This window comes from Syzygium oleosum, unplaced genomic scaffold (assembly GCF_021117445.2).
Source record: "Syzygium oleosum isolate NSW1041296 unplaced genomic scaffold, Sole_v2.1 Sole_v2.61, whole genome shotgun sequence".
Taxonomy (NCBI): domain Eukaryota; kingdom Viridiplantae; phylum Streptophyta; class Magnoliopsida; order Myrtales; family Myrtaceae; genus Syzygium; species Syzygium oleosum.
The window spans coordinates 835,580-852,406 of NW_026607545.1; the positions used below are offsets into that span (position 1 = coordinate 835,580).

At 40.0% G+C, this 16,827-nt stretch overlaps 4 protein-coding genes across 5 annotated transcripts; all 4 read right to left on the bottom strand.

The window, feature by feature from the left end:
• Positions 1–506: 506 nt before the first annotated feature.
• LOC115668247 (peamaclein-like) lies at positions 507–1,066 on the bottom strand. Its single transcript, XM_030589726.2, has 2 exons — positions 970–1,066; positions 507–691 (listed from the first exon to the last, which is right to left on the bottom strand). The coding sequence occupies exons 1-2, from the start codon at positions 1,064–1,066 to the stop codon at positions 507–509; spliced, it is 282 nt and encodes a 93-aa protein (XP_030445586.1).
• A 2,536-nt stretch (positions 1,067–3,602) lies between these two features.
• On the bottom strand, positions 3,603–4,161 carry LOC130137133 (peamaclein-like). The gene is made up of 2 exons (XM_056307895.1): positions 4,065–4,161; positions 3,603–3,787 (listed from the first exon to the last, which is right to left on the bottom strand). The coding sequence occupies exons 1-2, from the start codon at positions 4,159–4,161 to the stop codon at positions 3,603–3,605; spliced, it is 282 nt and encodes a 93-aa protein (XP_056163870.1).
• Positions 4,162–6,781: 2,620 nt separating this feature from the next.
• LOC130137131 (peamaclein-like) lies at positions 6,782–7,532 on the bottom strand. The gene is made up of 2 exons (XM_056307892.1): positions 7,348–7,532; positions 6,782–7,069 (listed from the first exon to the last, which is right to left on the bottom strand). The coding sequence occupies exons 1-2, from the start codon at positions 7,442–7,444 to the stop codon at positions 6,885–6,887; spliced, it is 282 nt and encodes a 93-aa protein (XP_056163867.1). The 5' UTR covers positions 7,445–7,532; the 3' UTR covers positions 6,782–6,884.
• Positions 7,533–14,472: 6,940 nt separating this feature from the next.
• Positions 14,473–16,524, bottom strand: LOC130137110 (lysine-rich arabinogalactan protein 18-like). Of its 2 annotated transcripts, XM_056307854.1 has the most exons (3): positions 16,327–16,524; positions 15,820–16,263; positions 14,473–14,694 (listed from the first exon to the last, which is right to left on the bottom strand). In XM_056307854.1, exons 1-3 carry the CDS (start codon positions 16,480–16,482, stop codon positions 14,611–14,613), a joined length of 684 nt encoding a protein of 227 aa, XP_056163829.1. In that variant the 5' UTR covers positions 16,483–16,524; the 3' UTR covers positions 14,473–14,610. The 2 variants fall into 2 exon arrangements, with proteins under 2 accessions (XP_056163829.1, XP_056163828.1); XM_056307853.1 differs by having other exon boundaries at positions 15,820–16,524.
• Positions 16,525–16,827: the final 303 nt, after the last annotated feature.

The window sequence follows — 16,827 nt, forward strand, 5'->3', positions numbered from 1 at the left end:
AATCGTAAAAACAAGCTTAACTAAGTATAAGTTATGTGGTTATCTGAACAGTAAGAATGTGAACTTTCTAATTACATATTCGTTCTTGACCAAAAGATATTTACATATTTGTCGTGTATAAAATTCCTAAAAATGAAACAAAAAAGAAGAAGAATTGGTCGTTTTCCTGGTAGAACCTAAAACCGACTATGGATTCGATTTCAAGATACACAGAATAGGTTCCAAGTTCCAAATAAACTTGTCTTGGAACCACTTATCCCTAGGTTCTTATGTTAGTTGACTTGATTTTCTTAATAAATTTATCATATGTAAGTCGACTCTCTCTCTATATATATATTTTAAAACGTGATCTTTGGTGAGGGACGTAGAAATCCAACATAGGAAATGAAAACCAATCAAATATTTCTTATTATTGAGGGAGAAAATGATCCAAGAAGCATCCAATATTACAGAATCAAGGAATCATATGAAATAAACTTTCATCATGTACAAAGGAATGGAATGAATCAAGGGCATTTGGCAGTGCCCTTGGAGTTCTTCATGTCATCGTAACAAGGACACTCCGATTTGTTCCCATACGTCCCCGACGGCACGCACTGACACTTCCCACAGCAGATTCCGCAGTACTTGAGGCACCGGTCCTTCTCCTTCACGTCCTTGCATCTCGCGTCGCACTTGATGTCGCACGAACCTGTTGGACGAAACAAAAGAAAACGCATGATTTGGAATCCACGCCAACGTGTGCATCAAATCAATCATTGTATCTAAGACTCATCGCATGCTCCCATTGTACATTACTAGCACTAGGTAGTTCATTTCTTTTTTCTTTCTTTTACATGAATTCGACTTATCCAAGAGCCAGTCATTAAAAGTGGCACTCGGAGTCGAAAGTGAATAAAAAAACACAATCATGCCAATTTCATGAATAAGAATGTTACGAACACGTAAATATGTGTGTTTATGTCTTACTTGGAGAGGGTTGCGGACTCAGATCGTCGGCCATGGCGTTCAAAGAGGAGCTGAGAACAAGAGAAACAAGGAGAAGGGTTGCAAGAGAAAGCTTCATATTTCTTAGTTATGACAACTGGGAGAGCTAAAGAGGAAAAAGGGGGGGAGAGAGAGAGATAAGGCTAATGAAGAGATGATGGACAGAGCTAAGGCTTTCTCAGTAGGCGATGCCATTGTGAAGAGCTCTACGAGGGTTCTTATAGTAGTTCTTGCAAGATTTTTTTAATAATTTTTTATCTTAGATAGAGAGTGGACTGCAAAAAGGGGCTGACCCAGAAAGACCTGTGGAAAATGCTTTTCAAAATGGAGTGAGAAACCAAGGAAGAAGGATTCTAGTGAAAGAAGAAATGCAATAGAAAACAAAACAAGGATTAAATCTTTAATTAAGGGTACAGCTATAAACAGACTGGAAGCAAGTTGTAATAAGTAGAGTGGAGGGAACATGCAAATGCAATGCATGCATGCATGGGTTTACTGGTATATCATGGTCTTCTTGAGTCTCATTCTTTATTTTTCTTGACCATGTTATCACGAGTCAAGGAAGCTCCCCGTGCAGCTTCCCCATGGAGGTCTGCCACAAGCAATTAGCATGCATTTGCTCTGTTTTTTTTTTTTCCTTTTTTTCTGGTCAAATACATATTAATGCAAATTATTCATTACCAATTCAGTCGTAATCCTTTCGATTATGCTAATTGTGAATTACCGATAAGCTCGACGGGTAAGCATACTTAAATATCTATCTTTTCTTCTCCGCACTTAACGCTATCCAAAATGGTGTAAAAATGTTCGTAAGGTTCCAATAAATTAGAGGCCCTCGGATTTGAGGTTGCTGGTTGCCTTCGAGCATAGTCAAGGTTAACACCCCGAACTCCTCAGGTCATGGACCTCGCTCTCTACAACGACGGAAGGAAAGAGAGAGATCGAGAAGCATTGGTAAGTGGGGAAAATTGTCCAAAACGTCACAAACCTATTTTATTGAAGCCAATTCAGTCGTAAATCTTTTAATTATGTCAATTTGGTCATAAACCTTTTAGTGAATTACCAATTAATTTAGTCATAAACGTTTTGACCATTTGTTAATGTAGTCCTTCCAACCAAATATCTAAATAATATGTTTAGCACTAAATTGGCAAATATTTAAAAATTTTAGTTCTCAATTGACACAAAGAAAGATTTAGGACTAAATTAGTTCGTCAAAATGTTTAGACTAAATTGATACTGTTTATGACTAAATTGGCTGCTTTACAATAAGTTTATGACTTTTTGTATAATCATCTTAAGGTAAGTGACAATGAGTGACCACTAGATAGTGACGACTGACGATTATCACATGCGACGGAGGCGGCGAGCTTGGTGGAGGCCTTTGAACTGCTCAAATTAACAAAAAAAGAGAGAGCGTTAAATTGAAATAATTGGATCTTTCTATTTGAATGGTGGGAATATTACAAGATGTGGCTGGATTCACCTCTGCTCCTATCAATGGTTACCACCTAGCTGACAGTATCTAATGGCCGCTCGGCCTGTAGCTAATTCAAGCCATTTTCTTATAAATCAACAGTAAATTTAGGGATGTGGACTATAGTAGGCAAAAATGGTCAATGGTTCTTGTAGGGGTGAGTAGAACTAGAAACTGGAATGAACCAGCCGTGAGAACCGGTCCGGTTCCAAGTTTCAATGGGAATGGATCTGATTGCTTGTTCAAAATTTTTGGAACCTTAATTGTGTGGTTCGGTTCTTGGTTCCTATGCAGGAACCGAACCAAACCAAACTGGAATGGGAATTGGAGAACCGAATCTAAACGCTCCAATACTTAAGGGGAGTACATCTTTATATGTTTAGAGATATTTTTCTAAAACTGTAATAGTAGAAGCATACATAGGTCTTCCAAATTCTGGTTCTGCATTAGATCGATTGTGCATCAGTGAAATCATGTGTACTGGAGAGGCATGGGAGTTGTCCTTCATAAAAAAAGGAGATTGTCGGAAAATGTGTCTAAGTAATTTAATGATAACAACATTTAAAATAAAAAATATTTACTGAGTGGACTAAAGTATTGCAGAAGTTGAGATGATTGTCCACATTTTTCATGGGTGAAATTTGCTAAGTATAGAAAATCGTAAAAACAAGCTCGTAGAATTAAGTGTAAATTATGTGATTGTCCGAACAGTAAGAATGTGAACTTTTTAACTACATATTTGTTGTGTGTGAGCTTTCTAAAAATGAAACAAAAAGGAAGGAATTGGTCGTTTTCTGGGTAAACCATGAAACTAACCTTGTATTCGATTTCAAGGTATACATGATAGGTTCCAAGTTTCAAATGAACTTGCCTTGGAACCACTTATCCCTAGGTTCATATGTTAGTTGACCTGATTTTATTAATAAATTATCATATGTAATTTTACTCCCTCTCTATATATTTTAAAACGTGGTCATTGACAAGTGACGTATAAATCCAACTTAGGAAATGAGAACCAACCAAATATTTCTTATTATTGAGTGAGAAAATGATCCAAGAAGCTCTTAAAACGCAATATTACATAATCAAAAGAATAATATGAAATGAACTTTCATCAGATACAAAGGAATAAAATGAATCAAGGGCATTTGGAAGTTCCCTTGGAGTCCTTCATGTCATTGTAACAAGGGCACTCCGATTTGTTCCCATACGTCCCTGATGGCACACACTGGCACTTATTGCAGCAGATTCCACAGTACTTGAGGCACCGTTCCTTCTCCTTTGCGTCCTTGCACCTCGCGTCGCACTTGGTGTCGCATGAACCTGTAAGATGAAACAAAAGAAAATGCATGATTTGGAATCCGCTCCAACGTGTGCATCGAATCAATCACTGTATCTAAGACTCGTCGCATACTCCCATTGCACATTACTAGCACTAGGAAGTTCATTTTGTTTTCTTCCTTTTACATGAATTCGACTTATCCAAGAGCCAGTAATTGAGAGAGGCACTCTGAGTCGAAAGTGAATAAAAAAAAATAGTCACGTCAATTTATTGAATAAGAATGTTATGAACAAGTAAATATGCATGTTTATGTCTTACTTGGAGCGGGCTTCGGAATGAGATCGTCGGCCATGGCATGCAAAGAGGAGCTAAGAACAAGGGAAACAAGGAGGAGGGTTGCAAGAGCAAGCTTCATATTTCTTAGTTACGACAACAACTGCGAGAGCTAAACAGGAAAAGGGGAAAAGATTAGAGGGAAAGAGAGAGGGCTGATGAAGAGATGACGGAGAGAGCAAAGGCTTTCTTAGTAGGGATGCTATTGTGAAGAGCTCTACGAGGGTTCTTATAGTACTTCTTGCTAGATTTTTTTAACAATTTTTTATCTTAGATAGAGAGTGGACTGCAAAAAGGGGCTGACCCAGAAAGACCTGTGGAAAATGCTTTTCAAAATGGAGTAAGAAACCAAGGAAGAAGGATCCTAGTGAAAGAAGAAATGCAATAGAAAACAAAACAAGGATTAAATCTTTAATTAAGGGTACAGCTTTAAACAGACTGGAAGCAAGTTGTAATAAGTAGAGTGGAGGGAACATGCAAATGCAAATGCAATGCATGCATGCATGCATGCATGGGTTTATTGGTATATAATGGTCTTCTTGACACTCGGTCTTAATTTTTCTTCACCATGTTTTCGCGAGTCAAGGAAGCTCCCCATGCAGCTTCCCCGCGGAGGTCTGCCACAAGCAATTAGCATGCACGGATTTCTTTCTTTATTTTCTGGTCAAACATATATTAATGCAAACTGTTCATGGCACAATATTCTATTTGGACACTCAGATTTGAACTCTACTGGACTCAACTGGATCGATAAAAAAATCAAGGGAGCAAAGGTCGAGCTCAAGTTTCGAAATCACGATAAACATTTCAATCTTTTTGATATTTTGTACAAATCTAATTACGCATAAATAAAAAAATTTCGACTTCGAGCACATATTAACGAATTCTTTTATTTATAAACATAAAATCTCACATTTAGGCTCTTGAGCTACTCAAACTTCCAAAGAATTGAGCTTAAATTTTTCTTTTTTTCCTTGGATAGCGTAAAGAGAGGATGAGAGAAGACAGATATTTTAGTACGTTCACTAGTTGAGCTTAAACAGCAATTCACAATTAGCCCGAATCTTTTATCGTTTAGTACAAATTATTCCTTTCCTTTTCTTATGAAAAAAGTTATGGGACAATTAGCTGGTCGTACTTGCTCACAAGATAGTCCCACACGGCTTCCTCTGTTCTACCTAAGTTTGCCCTCGACGTGAAGACATGTTGTTGCCAGTTGTCCAAGTCATTATTAAGAGTCGAGGTGGATTCCTGCGAAGATCCGTGCTGCATTTCCACTCAAATTTTGAAACAAACTCCACTTGTCCAGAAGCAAAAATGAATCTTTCTTGTCGTGTTACTTACGCACATTGTTAACACACAAAAAAATGGTCAACTCTTTATTATCAACGGGTAGTAAGCTCGGTCGACAAAAATAATAGTAAAAGCATGCATAGGTCATGCAAATTCTGGTTCTGCATTACATTGACTGTGCAAAAGTGAAATCATGTGTATGTACATAACACCTGCAAGTTTGGGGAGGCATGGGAGCTGTCTTCATGAAAAAAAAGGAGATCGTCGGAAAACGTGTCTGGGTAATTTGATGATAACAAAATTTAAATAAAAAAATATAGTGAGTGGACTAAAGCACTGCAAAAGCTGAGATAATCACAGAAGATGTATTTAGGTCCTGTGATTGTCCACTTTTTTCATGGGTGAAATTTGCTAGGTATGGAAAATCATAAAAACATGCTCGTAGAAATAAGTACAAGTTATGTGATTGTCTGAAGTCTGAACTGTAAGAACATGAAGTTTCTAACTGCATATTCGTTGTATGTGGTAATGAAAAGAAAAAAGAAAAGAATTTGACTGTTTTCGTGTAGACCCTAGATTCGATTCTAAGGTATAAATGATACGTTCCAAGTTCCAAAACTTGAGAACTGATTTCGACAAGATATGTTCCAGGTTCAAAATGAATTTGCTCAGGAACTCTTGGAGCCGCTCTCCTTTAGGTTCTTGTTATTTGACCTGATTTCATTAATAAATATATAAGCATTTAAGGCGAAATTGTTCAATTAGTCCATGTTTGTTCAATTTTAAACTTTTCAATTTTTCTAATTTAATCCTAGACCTTAATGCAAAACTTCAATATAATCTTTCCGGCCAATTTTGGCGGGAAATTACCGATGCGGTGGTGTGCCACATCTGCAATGATTGGAACGCCAAGTTAGCAATTTGTGGCGAATATTGACCGGAATGATTAAATTGGAATTTCTCGCAAAGGTTAGGATTAAATTGGTAAGATTGAAAAATTTAGGAGACATTATATAGATTCTCCATTTTTGCTTAATCTTTTTAGTCTCTTCACATGGTCGGTTCTTTAGCTTAATTAAAGTGATCAATAGCTGCTGTGCAGAACTTTCCTAACCCTCATTTTTTTTTCAACTTTCCCATTTTCCTTTGACTTAAGTCAACGACCAAAACGAAAAAAAAATCGTCTCTTCGTGCTGGATCTTTGACAGCTATCGACCTTTCTACACTTCGTCCTACTCTTTGACACGTAATTCGACCGCCCTTGACTATCATCAAACCCTGTTACAACTTTTTGGCGATCCCTAATCATATGTAATTCGACTCCCTCTATATATTTTAAAACGTGGTTATTGACAAGGGACGTATAAATCCAACATAAGAAGTGAAAACCAACCAAATATTTCTTATTATTGAGGGAGGAAATGACCCAAGAAGCTTTTACAAGGCAATATTACAGAATAAAAGGAATAAATAGGAAATGAATTTTCATCAGATACAAAGGAATGGAATGAATCAAGGGCATTTGGCAGTGCCCTTGGAGTTCTTCATGTCATTGTAACAAGGGCACTCCGATTTGTTCCCGTACGTCCCCGACGGGACGCACTGGCACTTCTGGCAGCAGATTCCACAGTACTTGAGGCACCGGTCCTTCTCCCCCGCGTCCTTGCACCTTGCACCGCACTTGGTGTCGCACGAACCTGTTGGACAAAACAAAACAAAACGCATGACTTGGAATCCAGTCCAACGTGTGCATTGAATCAATCATTGTATCTAGCACTCAACCCGTGCTCCCATTGTACATTACTAGCACTACGTAGTTCATTTCTTTTTTCTTCCTTTTACATGAATTCGACTTATCCAAGAGCCAGACATTGAGAGTGGCACTCGAAATCGAAAGTGAATAAAAAAAAACAATCATGTTAATTTCATGAATAAGGATGTGATGAACACATAAATATGTGTGTTTATGTCTTACTCGGAGAAGGTTGTGGGCTCAAACCGCCGGCCATGGCGTGCAAAGAGGAGCTGAGAACAAGAGAAACAAGGAGGAGGGCTGCAAGAGCAAGCTTCATATTTCTTAGTTACGACAACAACTGCGAGAGCTGAACAGGAAAAAAGGGCAAAGAGAGAGAGAGAGAGAGAGAGAGAAGGCTAATGAAGAGATGATGGAGAGCAAAGGCTTTCTGAGTTGGTGAAGATGCTATTGTGAAGAGCTCTACTAGGGTTCTTATAGTAGTTCTTACAAGACTTTTTAAAAAGGGGCTGACCCACAGGGCCTGTGTAAAATGCTTTTCAAAATGGAGGCAGGAACCAAGGAAGAAGAATCCAAGGGAAAGAAGAAATGCCAAAAAAAAAAAAAACAAGGATCAAATCATTAATTAATGGTACAGCTTTAAACAGATCGGAAGCAGGTTGTACGTAGAGTGGAAGGAGCATGCAAATGCAATTGCAATGCATGTATTGTTTTCACCTAAATTTGGGAAAATTTTATTTTGGTACCCAAAGTGGGGCCTTTTTCTCAATTTGGTACCCAAAGTGGACATAGTCTCAAATTGATACCCAAAGTGCCCATTCAGTCTCAATTTGGTACCTGAGTTCGCCGGCCGGTCAAATACTCACCGGCTGGTAAGAAATTTACTATTCCGGCTACCGGAACAGTATTTTTTTTACTTTTTTATTTTTTTTTTCCTTTTTTTGTTTTTTTTCTTTTCCTTTTCCTTTTCTTTTTTTTTTTCCTTCTTCCCTCCGCCGGCCACAGCCATGGCCGGCGTGAGGTCGCCCAGCTGTCGGCCCTCGCCTGGGCGGGCGAGGGCCGACCCTCGCTGGATCTGGCGAGGGTCGCCCTCGCCCGACGTCGGCGAGGGTCGCCCGACGCCGGCGAGGGTGACCCTCGCCAGATCCTGCGAGGGCAATCCTCGTCCTCGCCGGATCTGGTGAGGGTCGGCCCTCGCCCGCCCAGGCGAGGGTGGCCCTCGCCCGATGCAGGCGAGGGCGACCCTCGCCAGCCCAAGCGAGGGCTGCCCTCGCTCGACGCCGGCAACCTCCGTCGGCCATGGCTGTGGCCGGCGGAGGGAAGAGAGGAAAAAAAAAGAAAAGGAAAAGGAAAAGAAAAAAATAGAAAAAGGAAAAAGAAAAAGAAAAAAAGTAAAAAATCTTGTTCCGTAGAGTGGAAAAGAAATTTCTTGCCGGCCAAATGAGCATTTGACCGGCCGGCAAACTCAGGTACCAAATTGAGACTGAATAGGCACTTTGGGTATCAAATTGAGACTGAATGGGCACTTTGGGTACCAATTTAGGACTATGTCCACTTTGGGTACCAAATTGAGAAAAAGGCCCCACTTTGGGTACCAAAATGAAATTTTCCCCTAAATTTTACCGATCCATTATAGAAAATTAGAAATCGATCACAGCCCCCAAACAAAAAAATATTAGTTTAAAGTGGGTATAAATATTAGGAGCATTTGCATAGTTAATTAAGGTCATACATTTGCATATTTATCGGACCGGTGGTAGGTGTGCTTAAATAAATGGTTTCTTAAGCCTATGGGAGCATGTAATTTTGGCCAAACCCATTTAAAATCTTTATGACCGAAATTTGCATTATAAAATGCCAAGTCGAAAAATTGGTTTATTGTGAGCAAACTTGGTGAGTAATTGAAGAATTTATTGTCAGATTCAAATCATAAAGAAATAAAAGAATAGTTTCCCACTTTACTTAGATGTCTAATCGACCTACCAATAACTTATTAGCGATGACTCCCAAATGAAATAATTTGAATGTTTAAATTGATTAAATCGAATATCAAGTTGCGATTGGTAGGACTTGAGAGGGTCCGTGCTAAATTTTTGGGCTAAGTAATTCATTAGCCATTCCTCGAGCGGTTCACCGACATGCATGCATGCATTGGTTTATTGGTATATTATGGTCTTCTTGACTCTTATTTTTTATTTTTCTTGACCATGTTTTCGCGAGTCAAGGAAGCTCCCTATGTTTTTGACCAAAAAATAAATGAAAAAAGGAAGCTCCCCATGCAGCTTCCCCATGGAGTTCTGCCACAAGCAATTAGCATGCATGGATTTAAAACAACTTAACTTGATCGATAAAAAAATTAATGGAGCAATGATCGAGCTCGAGTTTCGAAAGCGCGATAAACATTACAATCATTTTGATATTTTATATAAATCTAATTACACAAATAAAACTTTTCGACTTCCAACACATATTAACGAATTCTTTTACTTATAAACATAATCGCGCGTTTAGGCTTTTGAGCTACTCAAACTTCGAAAGAATTGAGCTCAAATTTTTTTCTCTCACGGATAGTGTAAAGTGAAGACGAGAGAAGATAATTATTCAAGTAAAAGTCGAGCTTAAACAGTAATTCACAATTAGCGCGAATCTTTTATCGTTTAGTACAAATTATTTCTTTCATTTTCTTATAAAAAAAAAGTTATGGGACAATTAGGCTGCGCATGGAAACCATTCTGTACCCAGGAACAGATTCTGTTCAGAAATGATTCTTTTTTATTCTGTACTCGGAAACAATTACTAGGCATTTGAAGGTATTTGGTAACTGCCCAAAATTTCTATTCTTAGAATAGAAAAAGAACATAAATGCGTTTGGTAACTACACAAAATTTCATTTTATTAATAATATTTTAATAATATTTTGATTTTTTAAATATTTCTTTCTTTTTTTTCTTTTTTTTTTCTTTCTTTCCCTTCCCTTCCTTGGCCATGGCCGGCGAGGGCATCGCGGCCCTCGCCGCCGGCCTCGCCGGTCGCGACAGCGAGGTCGGCCTCGCCCAGGCGGCTAGGGGGACCCTCGCCGGCTACCGACGAGGACCATCGAGGGCATTGCCGGCCCTGGCCTGTGGCCGATCGCCACAGCTGGCGGTCGGCGGCGGTGGCCGGTGGGTGGCGAGCGGCAGGCTGAAGAACAAAAAAATAAAATTAAGAAGAATCATAAATGGAAAAATTGTTCCATAATCAAGAAGCTACTTTTTTTTGCTTCTCGATTCTGTTCAAAAACTGATTCTGGGAATAACTTTTCGCAAAATTGTGTCCGGGCACAAAAAATTTAACAAATGGATTTCTTTTCTCAAACTGATTCTGTGAACAAAAAACATAAATTTTCACTATTTGGCAACGTTGCCAAATAGGCCCTTAGCTGGTCGTACCTGCTCCCAAGATAAGTCCCACACGGCTTCCTCGGTTCTACCTAAGTTTGCCCTCGACGCGAAGACATGTTGTTTGCCAGTTGTCCAAAGTCATTATTAAGAGTCGAGGTGGATTCCTGCGAAGATCCGTGCTGGATTTCCACCCAAATTTAAAACAACTCCACTTGTCCGGAAGCAAACATGAATCTTTCTTTCTCGTGATACTTACGCACTTGTTTCTTGTTAACACAAAAAAAATGACCATCTCTTTATTATTAACTGGTAGTGAGCTCGGTCGACAAAAGTAAAGTTTGGTCAAATTAGAATTTATCAGTGAACAAGAACAATCGGCAAATTACAAACTTGTCGACCGTAGAGGAAATCGACAAACTATAGTGTGGGAAGTTGACGATAAGAGCCTTAATTAGAACTTGAGAAAAATTGATGGAAGCGATCCCGGATTTTGATTAAGTGTTGAGGCAGCACAATTAATGAACATAATGATTAACTACCAATAGTCGAAGATAGAGATGGTGGAATGACACGAGCACGTAACTATTGAGTGATTACGCTGGTATTCTTGGGAGCTGCAATTTCTTGTAGATAGTAGTCATTACTAAGTAATAGGAGATCTTGTCAAGAGCTTGTGACTGCTTATTAACAATTGCAAATAGGATTAAGAGGTTATTTATGAATTCACAATCTGAAAATGTTTGTCATGCATGCTATTAGTAAGATATGAAAAGCCCATGCTATAATCTTTGGGAAAAAACACACACACACACAATCAATGACAGCACAATTTATGCATTTTTATCTTTAATGTCTTCTTAAATTTACATTTCCAGTAAAAGTTTCAAGTACCATTAACATTCTTGCAACCTTTCATTTACTTCTTGTTCAAAAAAAAAAAAAAACCTTTCGTATACTGTACATGCACTTTAAATTCCTTTAATTTCCAACCATTAACTTTTCCGTCCAAAACCACCAAAAGCCATTTCATAACAATTCAATTCGGTTTATCATATTTTAAATGATATTCCCCCTTTTTTTTAGCGAAACACACATACACAGATATATATGTACATTCTATTTTATAAAACAAATAGAGTCTCCTATTTTTAGGGTATTACACCTTGATCGGTTATTTTGTAAATATTCTATTAATAAACAAAAGCGTTCATGAATAATTCCCTTTCATTTCTCATGTATTTCAATTCTTCAAATTTTAATATTTTTTAACTCATGAGTAATCTTGTAGAAGAAAGCTCTTTTTTATTTTTTTGGTCGAAGAAGAAAGTTCAAATCTTAATTTATTTTTCTCTTTCCACGTATATATGTACAATTTCCTTATATCGGATCAACGGTTTATATCTACAATTAATGATTCGAATGTTTCGTAACAACGCGATTTTGTACGATCTGTTAAACGTTAGGCCCGATCTTCGAGCCCGTCGAATGATCATCTCTAATGGAGGTGCCTCCAGTTCCAAACACCTCAATCTCGTGCTGCCGGGCATTTCTTCTCAGGCACGGGCCAAAGTCCCTGTTGATGGACCTCAGTCTATTCCATTAGTGGCCTGGACGCACAGGTACATGGATCTGTCTGAGGTTATGGCTTTTGGACATTTAATGGGCATGAAATCTTACCCGAGGCCCTATTTTTGCTATACCAAGATGGTTCACATCATAACCAAATTATATAGAAATATATCTTGTACAAACCCCACGAAGAATTACCAATAAAAAATGGAGTATTGTTAGATCAATCGCTGACGTCATATTAAAAACTTACAAGTTCACCGATGGATGAGTGACACGTGTATTTGGAGTTATTTTATGGGAGAATTATCAAAAAAGTCTTAACCTATTGCAATTGTTCCAATTCAGTCATAAACGTTTCTTTTTTCCAATTGAGTACTAATCCTTTTCCATTTGTGTCAATTCAGTCTATTCGGGCAATTTTGGCTGGAAATCGCTGACATGGACGCCGGCCGTCCTACATGGCGCGGCCGACACTGGATGAGGTGACAGCGAGGACGACCTTGTTGGCTAGAGGAAGATAAAAAGAAAAAAAAAAGAAAGAGAAAGAAAAGAGAAAAAAGGAAAAAAAAATGAAAATCTTGAAAAATATTTTACAAATTGTCCACGTCAACGCCGACTGCGCCAAGTAAGACGGCTGTCGTTCATATCAGCGATTTTCGGCTAAAATTGGTCAGATTGACTGAATCGGCGCATATGCAAAATATTTAGAACTTAATTGGCAAAAAATGTTTAAGACTAGATTGGCACAATTGCAATAGATTTATAATTTTTTTGATAATTTTCTCATCATTTTATGACCCAATCGCTTCACGTGTCAACAATTTAACGGGAATGTATAAATTATTTATTGCATCGACAATGGACCTAATAAAAATCCATAAATAAGACACCGTATATATTTTGTCCCGAAGAGTAAAAAATATACTCCAATCCCTTCTGTTTCTTATATGCTAGAGTTGCCGGTTTTGTCCAAAATGTTGAGTGAGTGGTTAAGTACTTGGTTCGGACCCAGCAGATTCTATATTCAAATCAATGAGTCATTCATATTGACCTTAATGGCCACGTCCGCCACCTTGCGGATGAAACCTTATCCAATACACTTGGATATTATAATGTGCATGTATGTATAGAGATTAATTGAGCTGTGAAATTTGGATACCCTAGTTATAAAAAAAAAAAGAATAAGTCTAAGGGGGTAGATGGCTTATTAGACGACTTAACTTGGATGCGATAAATCTTGTATTCGAATAACATCTCTCACTTAAAGTACTTTGGGCGGCCATGGTCTTTGCCCTATGAGTAGAGCCTTACTTGATACACATAAATGAGGCTGCTTGCATGTATTCATGTGAACTGGTCAATTTGAAGAAAAAAAAATGATACCTCATGTAGTAGTTATGTGACATGTTAATGACGTGGAGAGACAAATCAATCAGAGTTCAGTCATTTGTCACGTGGGTGTTAGAATCAGTCGATTACGTCACGTCAATCATTCAATGGTAACCTAAAATACTTTCTCGAGTAAAATGGTTAGGATGTCCCATGCCATGAGAAAAACAAACATCGAGCCTTCTATGTTATTAATATATGCTTTCATTGTGTCATACGTGATTATATTTGTTGATAATGAAAGCGGAAGGAGGATGCCGCAGATTGCATTTATTGTATTGTACAGATGATGGCCACAAGACACCTAAATTTGACGTGACGTGAAGTAGTTGCAACGGGATTTTTTTGGGGGGGTAAAGCGGGTTATATGATGTACATGCCAATTTTCGTGTGCATCGACCGGTCCACCCCATGCGATCTTAAGAGTACATTCTTCCACATGGATCTAATGCATTCGTGATTTTACTCTCGGAATGGTTCTAACAAAACTTGAACAAAGAATCATAAGGAGAGAAGTAAACTCCGTCGGTGTTGCAAAAGGAATCGGCAACATAGGAAAAATTGCTGTGTCAATCACAGATTTCCATGTACGCTGTAGTCGCTGTCCCAGCCACTCAAGCCTTATCAATCCAATTCAACACGTCCCACCAATTCCAGCATTGTTTTCTGAACGAGCAATTACGACCCTCTTAAACTCCTCCATCCACTCCCCTCGGTCCCGAATCATCCGTACTTGGAGTCGGGTCGCTTTCTTTAATTTTACAGTCTCGTGGTCACCTTAAGACGTTAGGTAAAGCCCGATCTTACAAAAAACATGAGCTCACCAGACGATGCGATAAGCTCTAAACGGGGCCATCGGAAGCCACATCCCGACGCCCGATGCACGACAAACAAGGCCAAACCTCATCCGTTTCCGAATCGATTCACAAATCCATCTCGACCGAAAGAAACTACTCGATCACTGTACGGGCCCAGAGATGCAGAACAGCAAGATATGAGCAAAGTGTAGAACAAGGAGGAGGCACTCAGATGACATTATAATAATCAAATAATTGTAGAATGTGAGGGCCAATCTTCATATCATACACAGCAACATCAGATCAGCAACATAATAATAAATCAAATGTGAAAATGGCCAACGTCTCTAGAGAACCAATCCAAGCGCAGCCCATCCCAGCGCCAACCCCGACGCCAACGCCTTCACGCTCCTCGCAGTTTCTGCTCCACTCTGCCATGCCATACCATACCATACCATACCATACCATACGGTCCAAATTCCAAAAAATTAGTGTCGTGTGAAAGTGGGTATATTTCGACCAAAAAAAGAAAAGAAAATGGGTATATCGAAATACAGAAATATGGGAGAAAAAATATATTTTTCAGGGATTTTATCGCAAATTTTTTTTTTAAAAAAAAGGGTTGAAAATATGGTTCGGACAAGTGCCGACTGCTGTCATCGTGCTTCTGATGAAAAAGACGAAAGTTTCAGCGTCGGCACGAAGCACAAGAAGCCAGTTCACCTCCGTCCTTTTAGATTCCAACCATAATTGGAAACCGACACATCAGGGTAAAAATTATTTTGACATAATTATGGTTATTTGTGATGCGTGTTATTAATATTTGAAAAATGGAATATATAATAATAAGATATGCTAAATCAGTTTTCCGAAAATATTGGGGAACGAGATTTTTTTATTTCGAATTTCATGATCAAGTGATATGGAAATAATTAAGAAAATTTGGTAATTCTGCATATTTTATCATTTTTTTAAGTTACATTGTGATAAATGTTTCGAAAATTTAACTAATTTATATTAAACATGTCTAATAATTGAAGGCAATCGTGCACATTATCTAGACTGCGTAGATCAAGCCTAGCAAATGACACTTCGCAAAGACCTACAGTATTCCAAGAAAAATTTCTATTTCTGCCTTGATAATCGCTATATAACTTTACTGTTCGTAAAATAATTTTTACAAAATGCCTCTTGCGAATATGCACGCTAATGTAATGCCTAGATATGTTGGCCTAAGAATTTCCAAACATTAATTTGTAAACGATTTCTAATATCGATAGATGGAACGATTTTAATTACGAAATTGCTTGCAGAATGCGGCAACTCAAATATTTCTTACATAAATAGGCCCTAACAAGAAGCTGTCAACGCTATATATTCCATAAATTAATTAATTAATGGCAAAGATCTAATTAGTGGCAACAAAACTTATAATATGCATAAAATCATTAAAAAAAAATAAAGGAATAGGAAAATTTAGCAGGAAAAAAAGACCTCAAAATAGAAACAGAGAAGTGAACAGTACGAGCGCTACACGAGAACGGCAAGATCGTTACCTTATCGGGCAATGACGGTGCCGGGCCGGACGCGTCGGGGCTCATCCCGGGGGCTTCCGCCGGCGGCGCGGGCGGACTGAGCAATGCCGGCGCCGGAGCGGGCGAGACGTGCTTCTTGGGCTTCTTCTTGCTCGGAGCCGGTGCGGGAACCTCCACAGGGGCCGGAGGAGAGCTCTCCGGAGCCGGAGGAGAGCTCTCCGGAGCCGGAGGAGAGCTTTCCGGAGCAGCCGTCGGCGAGGACGCGGCCGGCGATATGACCGGAGAAGGCAATGGCGGGGAGCTGACCGGCGCAGCAGCCGGAGGAGAGCTAGCCGGAGCTTCCACCGTCGGCGGGGAAGCCGGGGTGGCGACGGGAGCCGGCGCCGCGGCGACCTTCTTCGGGGAGGGAGCAGCCGCCGTCGGAGTTGAAGCCGGCGGCGAAGCCACGGGGGCGGGCGACGTGGCCTTCACGGGCGACTTAGCCGCTGGGGCCGAGACCGGCGCCGCCGCGGGCGCGGGCGACGTGGCCTTCGCAGGCGACTTAGCCGGCGGGGCGGAGACCGGCGCGGCCGCGGGCGCGGGGGTCGCCGGAGACTTCGTCGGTGCCGACGCCGGAGACTGGCCACCGACGCCGGCGAGGACGACGCAGAGCAAGGCGAGTGTGATAACGCTTTTCTGATCCATTGCTTGAGAGAGAGAGAGAGAGAGAGGGATGAGATGGGAGTGAGAGAGTGTGTTTGGTTACAGAGCATAAATAGGCCGAAAGCGGTGATTTGATGGGCAAGTGAAATCTGGGCCGTTGGTGGGGGCGTGTGGGGCCCAAATGCGTGTGGGGCCGATCGCAGCCGTTGGATCGAAGAGGGGCAAGAAGGTTCCAATAAATTAGAGGGGGCCCCGCAACGGGACAAAATTTTGAGAGGGCAAAAAATGGGGCGGGCGGGCGGGCGACACGGTCTGGCCGGGGCCCACTCGGCGTAGGAGGTGCATGTGATGTCGGGTGGCTAATTGACACAAATATGTATGTATGTA